At 49.3% G+C, this 24,058-nt stretch overlaps 1 protein-coding gene across 5 annotated transcripts in view; it reads right to left on the bottom strand.

Annotated features, from left to right (window-relative positions):
• TNRC18 (trinucleotide repeat containing 18) overlaps nucleotides 1-24,058 on the bottom strand; it is a 56,776-nt gene that overhangs the window by 11,051 nt on the left and 21,667 nt on the right. Inside the window, exons 5-17 of one of the 5 annotated variants that reach the window (XM_084216733.1) lie at nucleotides 21,428-21,530; nucleotides 20,830-21,035; nucleotides 20,492-20,638; nucleotides 19,804-19,988; nucleotides 18,648-19,071; nucleotides 17,199-18,146; nucleotides 16,379-16,554; nucleotides 15,563-15,699; nucleotides 14,957-15,085; nucleotides 12,995-13,169; nucleotides 11,601-11,961; nucleotides 8,992-9,276; nucleotides 1,725-1,964 (exon numbers count right to left, since the gene is read on the bottom strand). In XM_084216733.1, coding sequence (XP_084072859.1) covers nucleotides 1,725-1,964; nucleotides 8,992-9,276; nucleotides 11,601-11,961; nucleotides 12,995-13,169; nucleotides 14,957-15,085; nucleotides 15,563-15,699; nucleotides 16,379-16,554; nucleotides 17,199-18,146; nucleotides 18,648-19,071; nucleotides 19,804-19,988; nucleotides 20,492-20,638; nucleotides 20,830-21,035; nucleotides 21,428-21,530 — 3,516 coding nt within the window. The remainder of the gene's footprint in view (nucleotides 1-1,724; nucleotides 1,965-8,991; nucleotides 9,277-11,600; nucleotides 11,962-12,994; nucleotides 13,170-14,956; nucleotides 15,086-15,562; nucleotides 15,700-16,378; nucleotides 16,555-17,198; nucleotides 18,147-18,647; nucleotides 19,072-19,803; nucleotides 19,989-20,491; nucleotides 20,639-20,829; nucleotides 21,036-21,427; nucleotides 21,531-24,058) is intronic. The other 4 variants (XM_084216734.1, XM_084216735.1, XM_084216737.1 and 1 more) reach the window with 4 other exon arrangements.

Raw genomic sequence — 24,058 nt, 5'->3', positions numbered from 1 at the left:
CCATGAAACACTGTGGAAATTCCCTGGAAGTAAGCCTGCCCTGCTCCAAACCAGAGCCCAACAATTCAGGCAGTGTGGTTCAGTATGTTCCCTGGCTCCATTTTCTCCCTTCTCCCACAGGCAAAACCCTGCAGGGAACTTCTGAAGAGAAAATATACTTTAACACACCCCTCCTCAAAAAGGAGCTGCTCAGCTGAAACCAAGCATAAACCCCACAAGCTGATCCCTCCTTCTCTCCTGGTGGGACCCCTCTCCAGTTTCACCTTTGTTCCAGGAGAACAATGTCTTTTAACAAATGGAATAAACCCAAATTTCAGCCTTATTTTTTCCCATTGGCCAACAGATACCACAGATCCTTTTATTGGCTCAAGGAGTCACCTTAAAGTCAAGACAGGTAAATGATCTTTTGTCTGTGGCAAATGGAATTCCCCTTGCATTGGCTTCTGCTCAGCACCATAAGCACAGCAGTACCCAGAGGCCTGAAATACTGCCAAGATGTTCCCCACCTTTACTGTGTTCCCCTGAACCTGATAAAGGAAAGCAAGATCAAGTTTCCAGGGGCAGAAGAGAAACTGAGGAAGCACCTACCCACCCAGCAACACGGGCATGTGGGAAAATGAAAATATACATGGCACAAGCAAGGAAAGCATCTTCTCTTGGTCCTTCTCTCAAATACACTCACTTTCCTGGGTAAATTCAGTCTGCAGGAAACTGCTCTCATCTTCTATCCAATCCTCTTCCCCTGAGACAGCCCCAGCACAGAGAGAAAAAGAGCCAGCATGTAAAAAACAAAGCTGGCAAAGCTCAAAATGAAAAACCCGCTGGAAATTAAAACACTCCTTCTCCTTTCTCAGTACTGCATGAGGTAATTTCTAGATGCTTCCAGTTTCAAGGAGGGCAGATTACAAGACAATAAATTCTTAGCAGAGGCTGTTGGAACAAGTTGGCAAAAGCCTAATATAGCATGGAAACAGTGCTAAAACAAGCCAGGCTCCTGAGGAGGACATCATTTTCCATTCTGAAGCATGCTATAAATTCCATTATCACTTAATAAATATTAATAGAGAATTTATAAATGGAACCCATATAGATCTGTCTGACCAGGAACAATGTCACCAATGGGCACTGGTGCAGCAGGGCATGGGGAGGGGAAGAAATGAAACTCCCAACACATTGAAACTGAGACAGAGGCATAGCAGAAACCCAGATTCTGGCACTGCAAACACAAGAGCAGAGGAAGGAATGCTTGTTTCAAGTTTCTATAAGGAAGATAATGGGACGGGCTGATGGTAAGAGTTTTTCTTCTGCTTGGGTGTCTGTGCTTCCCTTGGGTATGCAAGATCAGCTGCATTTAGCACATGCTTCCTTCTCTAAAATTTAACAGCACTTCACTGCCTTCTGCACTCTGTCCAAGGGGATGCAGCACCCCACTGCTTGCCTTTGCAGCATGTCTTGTTGAGAATTTGCCAAGTAGGAAAAGAGGAAACTTTGACAAAGCCACAGCTGTCCCTAGGGAAGCCACGCCTGCAGCTGCTAACCTGCCATGTCCATGACTGGCTTTTGTCTCCCTAGCAGCCACTTTCCCCATCTTCAGCACTAGGACCAAGCTGTCAAAGCAAAGAAAGGACAGCTCAGTGTCTGGGTACACAACCTGCTCTCTTGCAGCACAGCTGGGACCTCCCAAAGCTTCCACCTTGCCCCCACAGCAACACCATGGAACTCACCCATCAGGCTCTGCCGCTCCTCCTTCTTCTTCGCCTTCTGCTTGGCCTCCAGCTGGATGATGGAAAGCGGAGGGGGAACGATGGGGCTGGGCATGGCGCTGGCAGCAAACCTGGCCAGAAGGCCCAGGCCGCTCTCATCCAGGGCAGGTGATGACAGCCTGTCTGTGCCATCCGTGCCATAGTCCTCTGCTTCCTCCTCTTCCTCCTCGTCATCGTCGTCCTCCTCCTCGGAGCTGGAATCTGGCACGCAGAAAACAGGGAGCCCGTTACAAACCTCAGGGAGTCGTGCACCAGCCACATTCCCAACCCGAACCGCAACTCTCCTGCTGCTCTGTGCCCACCAAAGTGGCACTGAGCCACAAGACGCTGGCCGTGGGCACACACGTGTCCTTGCAGCCATAGAGCCGGTGTCACCCTGCCTGCCACCACCCTGGGAGGACACAGCAATACAGGCTACGGCAAAGACGACCCACTCAGGGCAAGGGAGGGAAGAGCAGGGTGTTGGCAGATTTGAAAAGGATTCCAGGCACCCCTTCCCTACAGCTTTCAGGAGGAATTAAAAGCTTAATTCCTTTGAAAATCCCGACCTGGGAGCTGTGGGATTCCCCTCCCGCCCACCAAAACTTCCTCCATAATGAAATCCATTAGTGTAATCAGAACCAGAGATCAGCAGGGAAGGGGAATACCAGAGAGCAGCCTGTGCCATGGCGGGAGGCAAGGGGAACACAGGGAGGAGAAGGGGCAGGAAGAAAAAATGCAAAGAGGGGGGGAGAAATAATAATTCGAAAGCAATGGATTTGGAATGCATAAGGGAGGAAAGTGTAGGTAGTGTTGGAGACAAGGAGCAGTGTTTGCACCCTTTGCCTCAGAACTCTCTCCATGCCTTTCATTTCCCTCTCTACACCTCAGGATAGGGAAGCCCAGCTCAGCACAGGCAGGAAGAACTGCCCACAGCCAAAATCTAATTCTGGCAAAGAAATCAGCCTCACTGCCTGCCTCAGCTGACACCTGCAGAGCAGTGGGCTGAGGGTTTCCTCTAGGTGTGTACACAGCAGGTATTTTGGGGGTAGATGCTCCGAGAGTGGCACCTCTCCCTCCCTACAGCGCTTCCCAAGAGTGTCAGCAGCTCAGAGGCAATTAATTTTAACAGCATCTCATCCAGTGAGTGCTGGTGAGCAAGCCACTTCACAAATGCACATATACCACACACACACACTTATACACACATATATGAGCACACAGATCTATAAAAAAATATATATTTGACTGCAAAAAGTGCATCTGGAAAAGAGATTTAATTTCTTTTGAAATTGAGGGCTTAAGTAGGATCATTGAGGCTGCTGGAAAATTTCCACCACTAGCAGGAGCCCTGTTCTGAGCCCACTCCCCAGCTCCTACCAGCCACTATCCTTGCGTCTGAAACCCAGCCAAATGAGAAACCAGATCCCTTCAAAATGAGCTGGAATGAACATGAAAATCCTTTTCTTTTCACATATGCCCTCTGGGATAGATAAAAACGTCCTCAACACTTGGTTGCTCAGAAAAAAAAATACAATAACACAAGTGTTATTTTTCCATGATATTAGAAAGAACAGGAATATCAGAAAACAATGTTCTCATCCTTGTATTTTATCAACTAAGGTAACTGGCAGCTTTTTTTGCCTTTTCTTAAACATGGATGGTTTATCTCTGTAGCATACAGCTGATAGTCAGAGAATACTAATTTTTAACTGCATAAAAATTCCTTCCCCATTTCAGTTGCTCAGACTCATTCCTTGTGATATAAAAATGCTACCAAACCTACAGTCCTGCAGTCAATACCAAGAAATTCACAACCCTGTTCACTCCTTGCATAAAAACCACATGCAAAAAAAAAAAAAAAATCCACAGCAAACTGGGATCAGATTCCTTTCCCTACCAGAAAACGGGTCACAACTGCTGTTTTTACATCACATTTTGCCAAAGAGAAAACAAATCCAGATGAACTTTATTCTGAGATGTTAAAACCACCTGCCTGAAAAGCAGAAAAACCATGCCTGAGTTCAGGGACACCCTGTGGGGTAGCAAGACCTTTTCCATCATCCCATCTAGCACTGAAATTCAGCAATTTTCAGCAAAAATGGGGAAAAAATAAAAAATCAACCTGAACAGCCCCTCATGCCAGACCTGAGAGCTGGCTGAGCAACGAGTGACTCAGTGAGCAGCTGGGGAGGAAAATGAGGAGGAAAAAAAGGGGAAACTTTGCAGGAAAATCCATGACCAGTCCAGCCCCATTGGCTCAGCCCCACTGACTGCCCAACAGCACCATTCCTTCAGCACTCACACACTGCATGTGCAAGGGCAAAAGGGTGCCCAGCAGCTCCAGTATTTCAGAGGCACTCAGGTAAAACAGATTTAAAAGGCAGGATGGCAGTGGCTGCTCCTCAGGCTACAGAAAATACAGAACACAGTGAGGTGCCTGGTGGTTATTGTAACCTCCTGCTCATACACGGTGTCACACTAGGGAAAGACAACTGAAGACAGTCCCTTGTCAGCATTTTTACCACAACACTTACATTTTTATCTGCAGGAGATACAATTTCCAGCCTGAAAATAACCCCATTTTAACACATTCACAGCACAGATCTATCCTCCTCCACCTCTCACGGCAAGGATAGATCTTGCTAACCCCACTCCACATGCACAACACAATCCCTGCTCCTCTTCTTTCTGATTTTCCAAGGGACAAAAAGTAACAAATGAAGCAAAAAGAAGACATTTGGGGCTCTGCTCCAAGCCCACATGCTTCTAAAGTAAGTCCCCACAGTTCTGGCCATGGTGGCATGGTGCTCTCTGTCCATCTGTACGGCTCCTTGGAGAGACTGGTGCCTGTATTTAATGGGAAGCAGAAGTTTTATTCCTACTCTACCCAAACTATGTGTGGGTTTAAAATTAACTACGCACAGATGTCTTTACACAATTGAAGCCTCAATTTTTTAAAGGTGATTTTTAGCTAGCAAGGGGGAAAAAGACATTTTTTTTAAAAAATCATTTTTTCCTTCAATGGTAATTCTGTTAATGCTGAGAGAGGGTAAAGGAAAAAAATGCTCAAAGTCAAAAATATCTTTTCTAATTGACATTTTTAAGAGCATGTATATGTGTGTATATACCCACACACACAACCACACGTGTACATACACAACTCCACAGCCAAAACAAACAATACATTCATATTTAAATACTACTGATGCCACATAAAACGGGAGCCAAAAGATTCTTTTAATTTTTACCTGCACTGAATTAAAACCCAAACCCAGTTAAGAATACTAAGTTTTCTCATTGCTTTTAACAGCTAAGCTGCAGTGGTATTTTACTGTAGGAGAGCAGTAAATGAAGATTTGTTAATGATGAACAGAAATTGGTTAAGCAATTTGGTTTTTAGAGACTGATGTATGTAACAAGACGGGTTGAGGGGGGTGTGAAGAGGAAAGGCTGGGGAAGGGAGGGAGAAAAAACACACACTTAAAACAGTAATTTCACATTGTAAAATAAACAGCATGATTTTCTCATAACACCAAGCAGGTCTACAGCATACAAAGCAGGCTAAGTACAGGCAGACTTTAGACAGCTACTGGGTCATTAACATCTGATTTCTGTAATCTGTCCAAATTCTGGAGGTTACTTATTTTTGAGTGTCCAATTTAAGATTGTACTTTTTTTTTTCCAGATAAGCCAATTCTCATCATTGGAAGATTCTTCCCCTCCACAGGTGCTGTGCTGTTGACTCCAGAAGTGCTTATGAAAAATTTTAAAATATTACAACTATCACATGGGAATGTGTAAGGAATTGGTTACTCATCACTGGATTGTGTTTTTTGGGGGTTTTTTGGGGGTTTTTTTTGGTTTTTTTTAACTGGGGTAAAATCATCCTCCAAGTCAGGAAAATGAGAACAGAGAATAAGGTACTAAATTTTTAAGGAAAACAGAGTATGGAGGAGGAAGACTTATGGGTCTGTGGTTGCAGAAAGGTTAAAGAATTACCTATCCTGATGGGCTTTAGCCCACATTAAGTTTCCTCTCCAAGGTCACTGGATTAAAAACCACAAGCTCTGCCTCTTATCAGAATGGCAACATGACGTTTGGTCTGTAAGAAAGCAGAGCGTCCCCCCCTCATCTACGTCTAACCAGAGGACAGAAAACAGGTCTTCCTGCAGCTAATCCCACCTGTGACACAGACACTGCAGAGCCAGGGCAAGACAATATCCCTGACATGGGGACATTTCTGCACCATGGTCCAGAAACCTTTAAGGTTTGCATCTTGGACTCATCTGCAAATCCTCGCTCTGGCTGGGCTAAGGGGCTCTCCAAAAGCAAAGCATTTCTGGAGTCCTCAGACACACACACACGTGCAAACCTTCCATGTGAGACTCTTCGTGGACAGAGGAAAGTTGAAAGCGGACAGCAATCATTTTCAAAATTAAAATAACCAAGAGAATGCAAAGAGCTACGTGTCATAATTCATGGAGGCAACATCGAAACGTCTGAGGCTGACAGATGACATAAAGAAAAGTTATTTTGCCTACCTACATAACAATGGTCAAGGTTCAGGTTCATGGCTAGTGACCCTCGCTGAGAAGTGTCTGCCCTACAACCAGCCAACCACTTTGCTTCTTTAGTGCAGCGTGAGAGCAAATGCAAGAGACCGACACAGACATTCAAAGCATCATGGATAGGGGCAGGGGTGAAAGGGTTGGTCAAGCAGCTGCAAGGAGAAAGCGAGCACTTCTAGAAAAGCTGAGGTTATTAATCGGTTTAGTATTCAGGGAAAGCCATCAGAAACCCTATTACCCAAATATCCCTTCAAGAAATGATTCTGACCAAAAAAAAAAAAAAAAAAAAAAAAAAAAAACCAAACAAAAAAAAAATCATTTGCAGGTAAAAAACCCCAAATTGTAACCAAGGATCCCTTCCCGCCTCCCTCTCCATACCCACCTCCCACCCCAGGGGGTTTTGCATCTTTGGTTTCCCCACCATTAAATGACACCCCAATGGAATTTACAATGCATTTCCCCATTTATTCCAGATTCCCCAACCTCCTCCCAAACCCCCTCCCCTCCCCAGATTTTATCCCATAAAACTGGGATTTTTAGTTTATTTCTTTTAATAAAGCAGACAGGTTACTTGAAAAATAAACAAAGGGACAAGTTACCTCTCTGCTTACCTGGAGCAAAACCAAAAAGCAAACCCAAAACCCCCCTCAAGAACTTGGCACCTAAAAGGGATTGATATCCTCAAAATTTCCAACAGCAGCAAAACAAACAAAGAAAAGATGCGGGAAGGAACAAGGAAGGGAAGAATGGAAGTTAACGCAGACTCTTCATGGAAATGTGGCAATCTCAGCCTTACATAAAATTCACTATCCCCACAACTTTTGGGTTCTCTAAAGAACAATTTTTTTTTTTTTTTTTGACACTTGTATTTCTCTTTTGAGTTTTCTTGGAAATGCATTGGTGGGTCCAGCCCAGAGCCACATCAAAACAAATCAACATTCTGTATCTTTCTGCCATGTTTGATAATTTTCTTTTCTTTCTTTTCTTTTTTTTATTTTTAGCTTTAATTATCTTTCTTTGGAGGTTGGATTTGGAAGGAAGAAAAAAAACAAAACAGGTGCACGGAGGAAATTAACATTAAAAAAACTCAGAAAATAAAAAAATAAAAACCAAAACAAAAGCCAAACTATCCAGCCCTGTTTTTCAATTAACAGCCCTGAGCAGTGTAAAACACTAAAAGGCTTTTGCTGGGCTACATCCAGCTCTGCCATGTAACTTAGGTAACAACTGGGGATGCTCTTGCTTTGCATTCAGCCCAGCCGAGCTAGTTTCTTTCGGGAGCTGAGGGCTCATTAAAATGACCTTTCCCCATGATTATTATTTAATGAGTGTGCTCTAAAACAGAAACCCCTTGTGTCTCTGGAGGAAAAGTCTCAAGTAATCTCTTTTCCCACTGAAGAACTAATGACAGTCTGACAAAAAAAAAAAAGAAAAAGCTGCAAGAAAAAAATTGGGTTGAGGGTGAGGGAGGGAAACTGGAGAGTCAAATTTAATGCAGTAATTGCCACATCCTTGAGCACCGTGGGTTATGTCTAGGCATTTGAAAAAAAAAAAAAACCTACCACCCAAAAAGAGACACAAAAACTCGATGTTTACATTTTAAAAAATTAAAAAGAAAAATTTCTGGCTATTAAATACACCCTGCACCCTCCTGCAGCAGCAACAAGGAGTCAGTGCCTCCATGTTTTATGTGCCTGCCTGGAGCGAGTCTATCAGCAAACAAACTGAGAAAGAGAAAACTAAAAATGGGTGAACAAAAAAAAAAAAAAATTAACTTAAAGGGGTTGAGGGGAAAGGGGGAAGCCTAGGCTTTATCTGGACAAAGGCAGCAGGGATATTTGAATAATAGAGAGTACCCCAGACTAGGTTAATTCCAGTTCTACGGATGGGGAGTGGGAGCAGGAGGGGGATGCAGAGCAGGATGGAGTGAAGCAGCAACCTAATCGCCTGATAAGAGACACAGCAAGAGAGACAAGGTACACAGGTTTAGTTAAAAATGAACTCGGTATGTTTAATAAAGCTTGGTAAACCAAATCGCAGTACAAACATCAAGTCACACGGCCACACAACAGTACCCCGGTAATAAAAAAATAAAAAAAAAAAGGGGGGGGGGAGAGCAAAAACAAAAAGAAGGGGGAATAAAAGAAAAAAGGAAAAAGGAAGGAAAAAATGGGGGGGGAAAGAAACAGGAGAGGGAAAAAGAAAAAGAAGGGGAAAATAATAAAGGAGGGAAAAAAGGGGGAAAAGGAGGAAAGTAATTAAAAAAGCTCCTTTCAAACTTGGACAAGGCTCATGCCAAAATAAAATAATAATAATTAAAATAATAATAATAGTAATAATAATAATATAATGGTGGTGGCGGCAGCAAGGAAGGAAGTGAGGTTAAAACTGAAGGGAGGAAGGGAACAGGAAAGCAGGGAGAGGCGGACACTAAAACCCAGTCGATATAAAAGCTCTAAAAGAGCCAGCCAGTAAAAATATCACAATGATACAGATACAAAAAGGATCAAAAATAACCGTTGGGGTGATAAAGCAGGCTACGCTGCCAAGGACAAAGATGGCCGCCCTGGCTCCGACCATCAAAATGGCTGACCCCGGCCCGCCAGGCCCCTCAGCCCTGCCCCGCTCCCACACGGCACGGCCTGCGCCTGGGCGTGCGTTCGCTATAAATTAATAACCTTGATCGAACGAGTCCTCCGAGGAGTCGCTGAAGGAAGATCCCGCCTCGGCCTCCCTCAGCAGCAGGCAGAAGGGCTGCTTCCGCCCCGCCGCCGCCTTGGGCCTCAGCGGCCGCCCGGCCGCCGCCGCGCTGCGCGGGGCCGCCCTGGGGCCGCCGGCCGCCCGGCCGCCCTTCCTGGCCGCCGAGCTGTACAGGCCGGGCGGCCGCGGCTTGGCGGCGGACGGGGGCTGCGCCGGCCACTCGTCCCTCAGGGATCCCTCCTCCTCCTCCTCCGAGTCCGTATCTGTGGTCAAAGCGGGTGGGAAGAGCGTTATCACCAAATGGGGGTTCTGGGGGGTTCTGGTGCCACCACTGTCCACCCCTGCCCAGGTGCTCCATCATAAGCCTTGAGCTCAACAAACACAGAAATGCCTTCTTTCCATGACAAACGGACGTTCTCCACCTCCTTGTCCTCCCTTAAGATCCAAGGAGCGTTTTTAGCTTGGCAGCAGAAAAAAGAAGCAAACATTTCCACTATGAAAATGTCCACTGAAGGCACCAGCACTGTCAACAACCGGGCCATCAACCTGAATTTGCCTTGGCTATGGTGATATTCAACACTCTGGGCCTGAATCTCCTTTTCTACATGAACCAGCTCTCGCAGAGGGTTTTCAACACGTGTGGTTGGAGCAAGCCCAGCTGCCAAGAAGGCAGGATGTCTAACTCCAAACCTCTCACTCCAAACGTGCTGCCCCAGCTGCTCCACAGCGTACGCCGCAAAGGAGCAGGGACCAAGCTGCTCCTTGGTCTGTGGAGCGTGGCTTTACGAAGCTGCTAAACCTTGTGGGTGGTGAGAAGTTATCCAGCCATCCCCTCTGGCATCTGGTACCCCTGGATGCAATAGAAGTGGGTGTACATTGTCACCTCCCCGTTTGTGGACATGCCCTCAGCTCCCCAACATTACAGACATTGTGGCATCACTCCCCAGCTCCACTGCACTAGCTCGTGGAGAGGAAGACACAAAGAATGGCAAGTTTAGCAAGCTTGAAGCCTAAACACGCAAATTATTTTGGACACCTGACTTTTCTTAAAATTTGTGGGAGTAAGATGCTCAGTTTGCCCTTTGGATCTGTGCCCGAAGTTTTCAGGACTCCAGGTAGACAATCCTGGTCAGGAAGCAGAAGGACTTGGCGCCAGTCCTGCTTCTCCTTCTCCACATGAGCAGCCCAGCAATCATAGGAGGTGCTGCCATATGCTCAACCTGCCTCCCCAAATTCACCATGCCTGAGTGACCAAATGACAGGCTGAGGCCCTTCCCTTGAACCTGCACACAGCTGAAAAACCCAAGCTGAGCTGCTTCCTCAGTCGCAACAATCCTGAGCTGAGACCTGAGTGACAAAGGGGAACACTCCCACACCAGGAGACTCACTGGACAGCGGTCAGATAGAAGCTCTCTTAGGTCTGGGAGGCAGTTTTTATTCATGAAACCACAGTGCCAAGTGTGAAGGCGCTGTAAAAGCTCCCTCTGCCACGAGCCAAGGCTTTAGCTCCACCAACAGCCCGTCCTTTCTCTTCCCATTAGCTCCAGAGCCCACAGTTCAGGGGACACGTGTCTGTCCTTGGGAGTAAAGCACACTCAAGAACAGAACTGTTGGTGGTGTGTACAGCACAATAAGCCAAAGGCTGTGTTCAAGTCCAGTGGACACAATGACTCCTATTTTGCCATATAAATGGCTCATTTCATGCCAAACATTTGTTCCATTGGAGAGTCCCTAGCTCATCTTCCCCATTAGTGAAATTTCTAAACTAGTGTTGCACCAAGAGATGTATTTGTTATGCACACAAACACCCCATAAAGGTTTTAACATGGCTTTAAATAGCTTCAAGCAAGGGGAAAGATGTGTGTGCAAGTGAGCTGAGACCATTACACAATGGTCTCAGACCATAAACTCTGCCCCAATGTCTGCCTGAACTGTTAAAGACTCTCCTATGTTTGGTTCTACTGTTTCCCCAACATTGTCAGCAATTCAGATTTTCCCTTCTGTAACAGGGGTCAGTTGCTGGAACCTTCACCTTGGGCACACTCTGGGTTCAGAAGTAACAATCACCAACCACACTGATGTGGGGTGGGGACGAGCACTGATGAGAGCCATGGGAAGGCCCAGCACAGCCAGCCAGGAAGCAAGCCAAGACACTGAAGGGCAGGAGGATGCTCAGGAACATCAGTGTCACTGGCAGGCTTCTCCTTTCCAACAGATTCCATGGCATCATCCTAAAGCCAAGCCCACTGGACTCAACAAGGACTTTGACATCAACTACCTCCTAGAGAAGAGGCTCCACCTGCTCCTCTGACAGGCAGGACAGTGTCTACTCCCACCAGAAGCAAGAACATGGGTCAACTTCTTTAAGTGTTTTCCCCACTGATGATGAATACAACAAAGGTCAGGAAGAGACACGCTGATCATGGCTTGCCCTTGGACAGCAAGCTGGGCAGACAACCCAAAGATGCAGCAGCAGTCCCTGGGAGGAGGAGGTCACTTTTCATTCACAAAACCCATCTGCAAGACCCCTTTCAGTCCCACCACAAGCCCTCCTACAGACAGAAGAGATAAAAAAGAGGTTACTTACTATAGGAGTAGCTGCTAACTTCAGATATTGCTGGTGAATGGGAAACCTTGAGCTGATTTTTGACTTTCAACCCCACCTCCATCTTCTTCATTTTGGCAGTCACTTTGTTTTTACCTTCCTTGGCAGTTTTCAGTGACAGGCCCAGGTTCTTGGCCAGGCTCTTTTCCTCCTTGCTTGGCAGAGCTTCGTGTGCTGGGAGGTACCTGCTGCCACCTCCACTGCTTTTGAGCTTTCCCCCAGAGCTCTCAGCAAACTTGAAGGGGGATTTGAGCTTGTCTTGTTTGGTGAGAGACAGGGCCTTGTCAAGCTTGCTGGCCAGCTGCTCCTGATCCGATGGCACCTTCTTCTTTTTGAGCTTTAACTGCCGAGGTGAAAGGAAGAGACAAAGTGAGCATGGAGCAGATATCATGGCAGACCTGAGGGGTTTTACTAGCCCTCCAAATTGGCTCATGCATGTAGTTAATAAAGCCTCAAGGTGACAGTCAGCCCCCCAGCTGCCATAACCCATCATGGTTCTAGGGAGGAAGAAGAGGAAGACGTCAGCAAACAGTACAGTTTTACTGAGCACAACAAAACTGCAAGATTAACTTGGAAAACTTGAATGTTCTTTCAAAAGAAAAATGTTCATAGAACAACATACTTTAGAGCTCTTTTTTCTCTACACCACCTGGTTTTTAGGGTATGTTTGGGTTGGTTTTACAAGCTTTTCTCTAAATCACAAGGATTAAAAGTCTTCTTTAGCAAAGAGCCAGCCAAGTAAGTACGGATTTCCACATAATCAACCAGCTCCAGAGGCTGGGATGCCAAAAGAACCCAAATACCTCTCAGCATGAGCATCAGCACCACTGCACTACAGCCAGAGCTGCTACATCCTTTTCAGTATTTTCTTGCTTCTTCAAAAAAGCAAATATATTTTACATGTGCTACAGCTAGATAACAGCAGCTCTAGCTCAGTACTTTGCCTGCATGCATTTTGGATTTCATCACCAGCTTAAAGCTCCAGTAAATATCTCATTGCTTCAACAGGAGCAGAAAACCCTGCATTTGAAATAGCAAGGTTGTGCTGCCATTCCTCCCTTGCTCTCCCCTGTGCTCCATTCCCCTGTGCTCTCTCAAAAGGGTAAGACAAGCCCTGCTCTGGACTCAGAGCCAGGGCAGCACTGAATGCTCTGGCTGGCTCCGAGGCACTTGACTCTGCTGCCTTCCAAGGAGGTTCAACCTCTGTAAGCCAACATTAGCCCCTCCACTGCACACAATCCTCTCTTGAGGAGCACCTAAACCCATGTGAACTAAAAGCAGACACTGAAAGATCAGGAGTCCAAGCCAACACCAGCAAAGCAGGAAAGAGAGGGGCTTTTGGCCCGTGGCTCCCTGTTCCCCATGAGGACACTGACCTCATTTGAGAAGCTGGGAGCTGCATCGTGCTCTTCCCAGCTTGGGTTCTTCCCTTTCATCTTGCCACTGCTGCTCTCCACATCCTCGTCCTCCTCTGGGAGGGCCCCTTTGTGCCTCTTCTTCATGCCCTCACCAGTCTCAGAGTCTTCGGAGAGCAACAAGGACTTGCTCAGTCTGCAAGCCAAGCACAGGATGGGTCAAGGTGGGGGGGGCTTTCCTCCCTGTGATCCCCACCAAGCTCAAAAGTGAGGTTAAATGCCTCCCAAGACAGTGGGGATCCTCAGCAGGAGCCAAGTCTACTGTGAAGTGACAGCAGTTCAGACAAGGTTTTCCACAGAACTGGAGAGCCAAGGAGCCCTTCGTGCGTGCTCTTGGCCGTGAGGACAGGTGAGGGTGCCTGAAATGAGAGACCTGCAAGGTGGTCTCTACAAGGAAGTGCTTGGTGTCTTGAGAACAGCCACCAAAAAGTGCCTGATTTGGTACAGAGCAGCAACAGGAAGGACTGACAGCAGAGGTGGCCCTTAAGGTCTTTTCCCACTTCTACTTCCATGGCTCCTGTAGGTGCAGGGAGAGACTCTTGAGGCCCAGGGAGGTGCCTCACTGCCCAGACACTTTAGTTGCTTTGGTTTGAGCAGGAGGTGGCAAGGAAGTGCCACGTGGGGTGACAGGGAGGGACAAAGGCACTGCAAGGACTGGCTCTCTCCAGACTCCAAGTTGGGCCCTTTGTGAAAGGCATTTGTGATCTACATCATACATACATGTGGATTTGCTTTGGGATTTGGGGGGAAAGGAGAGGGTAAACAAATAAGAAAATAAAATAAAAAATAAAGTAGGTGAGACTATAAGCACATCTTTCCCGGCTCCCCAGCTGTCTCCAGTAACTATTTGATGGATGATCACTCAACACCTCAAGATTCTTACCAAGCTTCCATTTCAAGCTCTCATATGCTGCCTCCTTCACCCTAAGCCTGCTGGTCAGGCCACAAAGCCACTGACACAGGGCAGTCTCCTCAGCTTCCAGGCATTTTCCCTCCCTCTGTCCTCCCTGCTGACCTGCACAAAGAGCTAAACCAACACCTCAGGCCCTGGACACTGGCTGAGGGTGCACCTCAATCTCCCAGAGCAGCCTGCTCCAGCATTCCTGTGATCCAGGGACGTGCACACACAACGCTGTCACACACCCACACATGCACAACTCCAGCTGCCTCCGGATGCCTGCAGCCTGGCCAGCCACCCAAACACAAAGAGCAAAACACAGAGCCACCAAGAGGACAGATTTTCAGAAGCGTTGGTCAGTGGGAGCTGGGCACCTGACTCTGATTTGCAGTCTTGAAAAGGACATTTGCAGAAATATGGAGCAGCTTGGAAATGCCTTCCCACTGGAGAGGCCATCTATGGTAGGGTAGATGGCCAACAATGGTGAGACCCAAACAAGAGCAGCTGGACTTGCAAAAGAGAAAAAAACAGAGTAGAGGATAATCCAGATGCTTGAAAGAGGGATGTCAGGCAAAACCAACTCCCACTGATTCAGGGAACAGAGAGGAAGACAGAAGAAACACAGCAGAATGGTCCTCCAAAGTAGATAGCCTGGAACAGCCCTGTCCTTCCCAGTTTCGACATCAACATCCCCACAACTGGCTCTACAGCACCTGACTGCACCATCTGCTCTCCTGAAAGCACACGAGGACACACTGCCCAACTCCAAAACCTCACCTCCAGCTGCCTGCCAGCCATCTCACCTCACAGCTGCTCAACTCCACCTGTCCTACCTGCACCCAACAGCAGCCAGGTGCTCTGCCTGCGGGGAGGGAGGACACTGGCACTGCATTCATAAGGACACACTCACGTTAGCCAGCCTGCCAACACAGCGAGCCCCCGCTGCATCCGAGATGCTCTCCCCAAGTCAGACCCTGGCACAGTGACCCTGCCATGTTCCCATCTTCCCCAGATTCCAGCCTTACTTTCCACTCTTGCTGTCACTCTTCCCTCTCTCCTTAATGGGTGACAGAGCGCTTGATCCAAGTTTCCTCTTCCTGGGCCTTCCAGGGCCTCTTCTCGCCAAGCTTCTACTTTTCTCGTCATGCTTTTCCCTTTAAAAAAACCATACGCTTCACTGTTAACCAAGGCAACAAAAAAAAACCAAAAACAAACAAAACAAAAAAAAAAGCCAAAGGAAAAAAAAAAGCAAAAGCAAATTTTGCAACCGAAAAGCAAAACAAACAGGGAAAAAATAAAGAAAATAAATCCAAAAAAGAAGAAAAAGGGAAAATAATTAAAAGAAAGCAAGCAAGAACGGGAGCCAACCCAGAACCTTCGCCTGCCACCAAACTGCTAAACTGAGCTGCTGAAGCCAAGGTTGTCTCTAACACAGTCTCCCAGCTGCAGTCACCAGTTACCAGGTTGTCGTGTCACATAGCCTAGGAGTGTGCTGTGCAAAGCTCTGCCGGGATGTACCAGGAGGAGAGGAGAGGAGGCAGGGAGGGATGGAGGGCAGTTTTCTCTCCCGGGCCGAGAGGCAATGCCCAGCTGGAAAAAACCAAGACTTGGGTGAGCAGCCTGTGACTTACTCGGAGTCCCTGCGGCGCTGCAGCTTCACCAGCTCCCGCTGCTTCTCCTTGTAGCGCCGCTGCAGCTCGGCCAGCCTCATCCTGTAGTCCAGCTCCATCGCATCCATGTTCTCAATGGCCGATTTGATGGAGTACATCTGGGGTGGGGAGGCAACAGAGTGTCAGGGCACGCTCAGGGGGTGCACACTGGGTGCCCCCCTGGCAATGGCCAAGGTGTGCAGCCTGGCAGAAAGCCCTTTGTGCTGAGAGAGGAGCAGAGACCCCTTCCCCAAAACCAGCAAAGCAAAGATGTTCTGTGGCTTATGCACAGGATGGCATCAGCTCAGAGGGACTGCAACCCTGGAAAAGAACCTGCAGGATAAGATGCTCTTTTACCTTGTTTAAAAAGACAGATCACAATATATCCTGTTTTGGAATATTTACTTGCTCTGTACAAAATAATTTATCGGTCTCTTCCACAGGGAAGGGCCAGCAAATTAAAAACAAACAAGGAAAAACCCTGCTGCCACTATTTTTATTTATCCTCCGGCCAAAACATTAACACACTGGTTCTTCTGGTTTCACATTAAAACACCACTTCCAGGGCTGACGAGGGTCCTGCTGAACCTTGACTAACAAACAAGGGAAGAATCTAAACTTCAGCCCACTGACTCCTGTGCAGCCAGGAATGTGACATGAGGGAACAGCCAGCTCATTCTGCTGAATGCAGAGGGGCAGCAGAGCCAGCATGAGCCCCCAGACTGGGGCTGGGACAGTGAGCTGTGTGAGCGGGTGCACTGGGGCTTTCCAGGCTCAGCCACACTAAGAGCTACTTACTGGTTCATCTTTCTTCTGCATCCAGCTGTACTTTTTGTTGGGATTCAGCTCTCGAGGCAGCCGGATGGTTTTCAGACTTTCCATAAAGGGGGTGGAAAGCACTTCCATGAGCATGTGGGTGCTGGCAGCCAGCAAACTCTCCAGCGTTGGCCGGACAGGGAAACTCTCTGGACCTGCTGAGAAGGGCAGAAAAAAACCCCTAGAGAATCTCTACATTCCAAGATTGCTACTCCAGCAGGCACAAGGAGGGGCTGATGGCCCTTTCTTGACTCTGGCTGCTCAAGGAGCCCCCCAGCCACCCTTGGCCCCCACTTGAGATCTCCTGTTGTACTCAGCCATGGTGTAACTGGCAGTTCCCATCAATTCTCACCTCAGGAAGTTACTGGAAGGTGAGATTCTTTTCAGGACCTGCCAAGCTCTTGGAAAGCATCATCTGGAGCTACTGGGGCCTCTGGTGCCAAACCCCAACAGACTGTGGACTCAGTGCCTGCCAGAAGGGTGTTACCCTGGCAGCTCTCAGCAACTGGGGCTCCGTTTCCGCTACGCATACCGCGAACTGTCTAGACATGGCGAGGGCCTTTGGAAGGGAGAGCAGCACAAAAGCCACACGTAGCTCAGCCTGCTGCAACAAAAACTCTGCTCCAACCCCATCTGAAGTACCAGCCACTCCTGCAACTCAGAGCAATGCTCTCCTTGCTCTCCTGCCTGAGGAGATCCCACCTGCGACTCTGCTCCTCTGCCCGCATGGAGAGCACGGGTACCATAAGATGCGAGACCCAGCATGGTCCAGAGTTGACCAGACTCCCCACTCACAACTTACTTTGCATTTCTTGCTTCCGTTTCTCCAGCTCCATCTCTGCAATTTCACTCAGCAAAGTGATCCCTTGCAGGAAGGAGTGCTCCAGGCTCTGGTCAGTTAACACCTCCACCTTCATCTGGGGTGGAGTGACAGTGGTGGTAGTCAACAAGGAACAAGCCTGAGGCATTTCTGTAGCAGCCACCAAAGCATTCATCCCAGCCAGTGGGTCACCCGGCTTGATGTCCAGATCTGGGATTTGGCAAGTGATTGCCTCTTCTGTGTAGGAAGGGATCTCTGGCCCCTGCTCTCCCTCCTCAGGAGGCAGGCTGGGAAACTCCCTCGCCCGGGGCACTTCAGCACTCTGCAGATCCATGGCCACAGAGGCCTCCTCCCGCTGGGGCGTTAAGTCCATCTCCGGGGGCTCGCTCTCCGCATGCACGAGCAAACCATCATAGTCCATGTGCATGGAGCAGGTTTCTGCTCCACTCCCGCTCTCTGCCTCAGCCTCTGCTTCTGCAGGACAGGCCACAACCTGGTAAGGAGGTGGGCAGCTCTGAAGGTCTTCCTGGTCCTGCTCCATAGCTCCCAGGGCTTCGCCCTGGTGCAACAGGAGATTGCAATTGTCCACGTTCTGCACTGGGACGGCTGCAGAGGTGGTGACATTCAGAGTCCCCATGTCCTGCTCACAGATGCTTTCTTGGCTTTCCTCCATTTGCACCTCTGATTTCACCCTCTCTTCCAAGGATTCCTCTTCTGCTGCTGCTTGGATGGGCTCTAGGATTTTGGACGGAGACAGGTGGATGGGCTTGACCTCTGAGGAAAGGTTCATGTGCTCAGAGCCTTCAGCAGGCAGCGGGACGTCAGGAGCCAGGCCATCCGCATCAGAGGCTGCGGGGGGCTGGAGGAGGTAGGGATAGTGTCTTCCAAAGGAGGGAGGCAGGGACTGGAATGGGTATCCAGGGGGGATCTCTGCAAGATATCAGAAAGGACAGACTGTGTAATGGCTGGGTCTCCAAAGCACCTTCTCTCTCACTAAGGCATAGAGCTGGTTCCCTTTGCTTCCATCATCTCTGGTTTCTTCCTGTTCTCAAGCAATAGCTGCTTCGGGCAGCTCTCCCCTGACCAAGCTGCCACAGACAGCACCCCAGAGGTCCCTTCTGCACCTTTCCAGCACTTTCATGCAACTGCAGAGAGATCTGCCTCCTGCATCGTCTCCCGCTGGGACTCCAGCCCTGGAAGAACCAACCCAGGCTCAGCCCAAGGGAGGAAGAGAGGTTACAGCCCCAGGCACCCAGGCATCAATCTCAGCCCATCACACCAGCCCTGCTCCTTTCCCTCTCCCCTGCCTTTTTAGAGGAGCTATGTGGCTTTCCCTAGGGGAAGGGACAGAAGCAGGAAAGAGCCAAGGAGAAAAAGGGAGGCAGGCACAAACACAACGGGACTCACTCTGCCAAAGCAGGGCTCTCTTACCTGGGAACAAGGCCTGATATGGACCAGCAGCCTCTTTTTCCAGCTCCAGGTCTTTCTTCTCCACGGTCTCGGGCGCCTCTTCCTTTGGAGGGATGGCAGGGGCAGGGGGTGGAGAGGCAGGGGGTGGGCTGGAAGGATGGGAGCTGGGGGTGGCGGGGTAGGAGTAGGCTGGCTGCGAAGGTGGCTCCTCCATCTTTTGGATCACCTCAGCTTTGAGCACAGACACGGGTGAGGCCCTGGGAGAGAGGGGAGGTGGACTCACAGCCTTGCTGTAGGACGTGGAGGCGCTGGGAGACAGCACAGGTGGTTTTCGGTGCACCAGTCCCGGGGCAGAGGAGGAAAGGCCTGATTTGGCACTGTCCAGGCTCCGTTTTGTCACTTTCTCTTCCATATCCACACGCTGCTCGTTTGCCTTCAACCTCTCCTGCAACAAGAACAGAGCCAAACTCAGCACAACATCTGGAAAGTGGCACTGACCAACCACCAAGCAAGACCAAAACAAGGTCTTATCAAATAGGCAGCGGAATAAAACACATGTCCCCTAGTGCAAGACCATTTGAAGACCAATCTGATGGAGGGTGACACTGATCTACACAATAGCTTAGTCACAAATTCTCAGCTCCAGGAATCATGAGAAGGATGTCTCAGCTTTCATTTGCATCCAAAGAAAACCATTTCTATTTCCAAGCCTCTAGCCCACAAGTAAAATGAAGCCTGAAAACCAGAGGACCACTATAAAAATGAATGGGTGTAAAACACCCAAATGAAAGCTCATGACTTCCAAAACCTTTTCATGAATGGGATCTCTCTCCAGGAGCCAGTGTGACCTCTCTCAGGAGGTTTGCTTGGAGGTGACCAGGGATGAAACCACTCAACTACATAGAGACATCCCATGGGAAGGAATCCAGCTCGCACTGCTGCTGTTGGGGAGCTCTTCTAACAGCACTGCTCAAAGGCTCTACACCAAACCCCTCCAAAACCCACTCTAACTGCAGGATACACCAAATGCTTCATATCCCAGAGACCAGAGCAGAATCACTCAATGCATCCATACCCTTGAGACACACTTGCCACACAGGCACAGCTGCATTTTCTCCCCAGACACTCCAACTTCAGGTTCGTTTCATGGCCAAACAAGAAGTTCTTGAAAACATACCACGAGCTGGGCACTCCTCTGCAGCTCCATGGCGTGGGCTGCTTGCTGCTGCAGGATGTACAGCTCGTGCTGCCGCAGCAGCTGCTGATGGGAGAGCAGCTGGAGCTGGTGGGCATGCTGCAGGGAGCTCCTGGTTGGGGGGTACATAGCAGGCCACAGAGGGGGTGCCCGGTCCATCAGCTCTGCTGTGGAATGAGCAGAGATGCAGTCAGGGAGGCAGCAGGGCAAGGATGGATAAAGGATCACCAGGATCACTCAAGGCAACGGTCTCTACAGTCCCTGAGTGTATGCCAAACACTGGGCTTTGCAGAAATACAACCAGAAACCAGAGGGGAAAGCGTGCTGTGTTCCCCTCTGCAGCCCCAGTCCCACCACCCCTATGCCCTAGGGGTACTGGACTTGCTTTGCTCTCCAGACCTTGCTTTGATTTCCATGTCTGAGCCTATGAATAGATTCTCCTAACCAAGGACTCAAACTCTGCAAGGTCCTGCAGGGGATGAAGAGCCACTGCTAAAGATTACATGTTTCCATCTCCAAAACACACCTAAGGAGAGGCCCACTCACATCCACCCTACAGCTGTGGCTGCTGGTCCCCACAGGTAGGTATGCTCCTCTCTGGCCCTCTCCAAAGTCTGTTTTCCCTACAGCTGTCAAAGAACGGTCCTTAGGCACAAGCTCACGTCCTTACCAAAGTGTGGCAAGTGCTCGCTGGGGATCACAACAAGCTGCCCTGACTGTGGGTCTCTGGCAAACTGGTAGGCAGAGGGGAGAGCTCCCCCCATGGCAGGGGGGAAGCCTGGAGTCATGCCCTGGTGCAGGGAAGGGTGACCAAGTCCTGGAAGAAAAAACAGGGAGGTCACAACTCAAGAGGTGCAGACAGCTCCTACCCACACGAGAAGCTCCGAAACGCCTCCTTCCCTTTTCCCTGAGCTCATCAAACAGCCTCTCTGGGCTGCAGCAACACTTTTCCCTGGATTTCACTGGTGTGAACACCCTCTGGACACTGCTCCCTCTCAGGGCACTCACCGTAGGGATGGCCAGCCAGCCACATGGAGGGGCTCCCTGTCCTGGGGAGCCAGGGGTGGGCTGCCAAGTGCGAAGCGGGGTCTGCAGACCAGCGCCCGGAGCCCGCCAGGGCTGGGCCTCCTGTCACCATCAGGTTGGAGTTCAAACCGTTGGTGGCACAGCTGGAGGGGTGTATTCGGGCAAAATCTGCCAGCTCCTTGCTTTCTCTGGGGATGGAGAGGCAAGAGAGAGACAGTGAGAGAGGGTCCAAGTGATGGAGGAGCCCAGGAGTACAGACCAGCCTGCAGAACCAGTGTTTGCAAACCAGGGTCAGTCACTCAAGGAGAGCTGTGAGGGAGGTGTCACGTCTAGAATAAAACACTCCATCTCTCCAGCCCTTTGGAGCAGGCATGCATTTACAGCTGTCTGTTAGGATTGCTCTGCTGAGAACTTAGGATCTGCCTACAGCCCCATGTACCCTACTCAGCATCCCCTGCATACCAGCAAGTTTGGTACCTACACCAGGATGGATGCAACCCTGTCTCCTCTCTGGACTGGTTGTCCCTGAGCTCAGCTTGTGACACTATGGCAAAAGATCTCACCTCCTTCCAATCCTCACCTGAGCAGCTTCTCCTGATCCCGCTCCAAGCGCCCTGCCAGAAGGTGGCTGTCCCGGTGGCGGCTCCTCTCGTCCCCACAGTCATCCTCGGAGCGTCCGTGCCCTAAGAGACAACCCAGCACCATCAAACGAGAGAAATGGCCTGGAGGAAGCTGTCCCCTCTCCTCTGGGCATGGACCAGAGTACCTGAGAGCCACTACAGCCAAACATCAGTGTCCCCAAAGATGTTCCAGGTTCAAATCCTGAAAGACCAGGCAAGGCTCTCTGTATGATCAAGATATTCTCACTAAAGCAATATTCTTCTGGTAGCACCCAAGTGCTTTTGAGGGTCATGTCTCCAAGACATCAAGGGACTACTTGCCATGCCAGGTTGGTCTCCCAGGACAGCACAGCCACCAGCCTGGGAGCAACAGGATCAAATAGATCACTGTGCTGAAGGACAGTGGCAGATTTCCCATCCCAACAAGAGCCGAGATGCAGCTAAATCCTGCCTCAAACCACATCGTCCTGCTTAGCATTTCTCAGAGAAGGGAAGGATTTTATCTCTGCACTTTCTGAAGCATATTCTGATCTTGTCTGGGAGCACTGAGTATGCTCTGAATCCCTGTCCCTCTGTAACAGGCAGAACCAACAATACAAACCCTCACAAAACCAGCACGCTCCACTCCACAATTCAACCATTAGCAGGAATCTGCATCCCCCTCGAGACACGCAACAAGAAAGGGTCTGATGAGGCAGGGACACATATGGCAGATGAGGGCAGGAATCCAAAAAGGGGGGCTGCATGTTTGGCTGGAGAAACCACTTGTCCACAATCAGCACAGTTCTTGCAAATACAGCCTGGCATGGCAGCAGCTGCATCGGCGAGAGGTTAGGAGGCACCTTCACAGGAGCGATCAGCAGAGCCTCGCTTGGCTCTGCCAGCACCAGGTATTGGGGCCACCATTCCCTTTATCCAAGATCTTCACTCCAGCTGCCTCATTTTAAGCTTGCTTTTCCCTAGTTTTTTCCTTAGCTTCTTTCTTGCATGCTCATTTTTCACACAATTCCCTGTTGCCCCTCTCTGCACTATGCTTTGGTGATACGATGCACTCCTAAATCCCAGCCCTGCTTGCAGAGCGCACTCAGCCTCACAGGACTGCACCCCAGCAGCCCTTCCCAGGGTCCTCACTCTCCTGTCTGAATATGGTTTGGCACATGGGAAAACATCTTGGAACATCAAGTCTATTCTGCTGACAGGCAGTCTTTTCAAGGAGAGCTCTAGTGTGTATTTCCACAAACCTGGACAGCCCATGGGTTTTTTGCTGTCAAGTCTCCAATTCCCTCAGCTTTTACTGTCAGAAGGAATCCAGGAAAAAGACAACATCTCTCCCAGCTCCTTTCCCCAAGGCTCCTTCCACGGGCTCCAGGCAGAAAACAAAGATGCTTTAAAACCTGGCACACAGCTCTCCCTCCCAAAGGACTTTCCAGGGTCACCACATCTCCCTCACAGACTGCCAGGACACCACGTGCAGCCCAGCCAACCTTAACCAGCCCCTCCTTGACTCACTGAGTGATGCCCCACACAGCCTCTGCTGCTCATTTTTACTCCCCAACCTCCACAGCACGGGGGCTCACAAATCCCTCTGGAGCCCAAACATCTTCCACTGCCACTCTGCCAGCATTCCCTTTCCACACCCTGACGCAGGTTTTTCCCCTTTGGAGCCCCTTTTCCTATTTCTTTCCTCTAATCAATGCCCAGCTGTCTCTTTGGTGTCAGCAATATGGAGCAATTCCTTGGAGAGCTCACAGCCTCCCTTCCTTCCTTGGCAGAAGGTGAGTAGACCCCCTCCCCCAGCCTTTCATTAGAAACACGTTATTTTGTTATTTTACCATCACTCCTCCCTCTCCCATCTACACTCCTTGTGCTCCATTATTTCTAGACGAGCTTATCATCTTTTTTTCACCCCCCCATCCAAACACAAACACCGAAGAAACCTCCAATTCCCGCCCATCCTCCATCCCACCAACAGGACAGTCCCTTTTCTGGACAGAACGATGATTGTCCAGACAGTGAATGATCATTCTGTCTATATATATGAACATGACGCACGGACTGCATAGAAAAATTCAATCAGTTATGCATGGAGGAAAGGCTTAGGTCCGTTCCCTTGACAACCAATGCCCGGTACTAAATACTTGCATTTTACTTGCCAAATACTACAGATTAGCCAACTAAAGCCTGCTTTCTCCTTCTTAAAAGGTCTAAACATTCAAGCACCGTCCACTCAGCGCAAGCAAGCTAATGTTATTAGACGAATATCTCCTGGCACACAAAGGGGGGGCAACATTTGGGGGGCGAGAGGAGGAGAAAAGCAGTCTTGTTTTCTGTCTGAAAGCCAACTGCATCACTTAGCAACGAGCCCAGAGGCCTGCCAGAATTCAACCCTTGTTTGCAGCCTTTTAGTTCGGCTCAGTAAATTACATTTAACGCAAGCTGGGAGCGTCTGGGACGATTGAACGGCTGAACAAACAGCTCCCTGTGCTGCCCACGAGGTCCTCGGCCGGCTCCCGGCTGTGGGGAGGGCACTGGGAGGCGATGGGAATGGGGAGAGGGGCCGCTGCCCCTGAGGGAAACTGCTTCTTGCCACT

The sequence above is a fragment of the Fringilla coelebs genome (genome assembly GCF_963513975.1).
Source record: "Fringilla coelebs genome assembly, chromosome: 16".
Taxonomy (NCBI): Eukaryota; Metazoa; Chordata; class Aves; order Passeriformes; family Fringillidae; genus Fringilla; species Fringilla coelebs.
The sequence above is the reverse complement of the archived record's forward strand: the minus strand, read 5'-3'. Positions and strand labels throughout refer to the sequence as shown.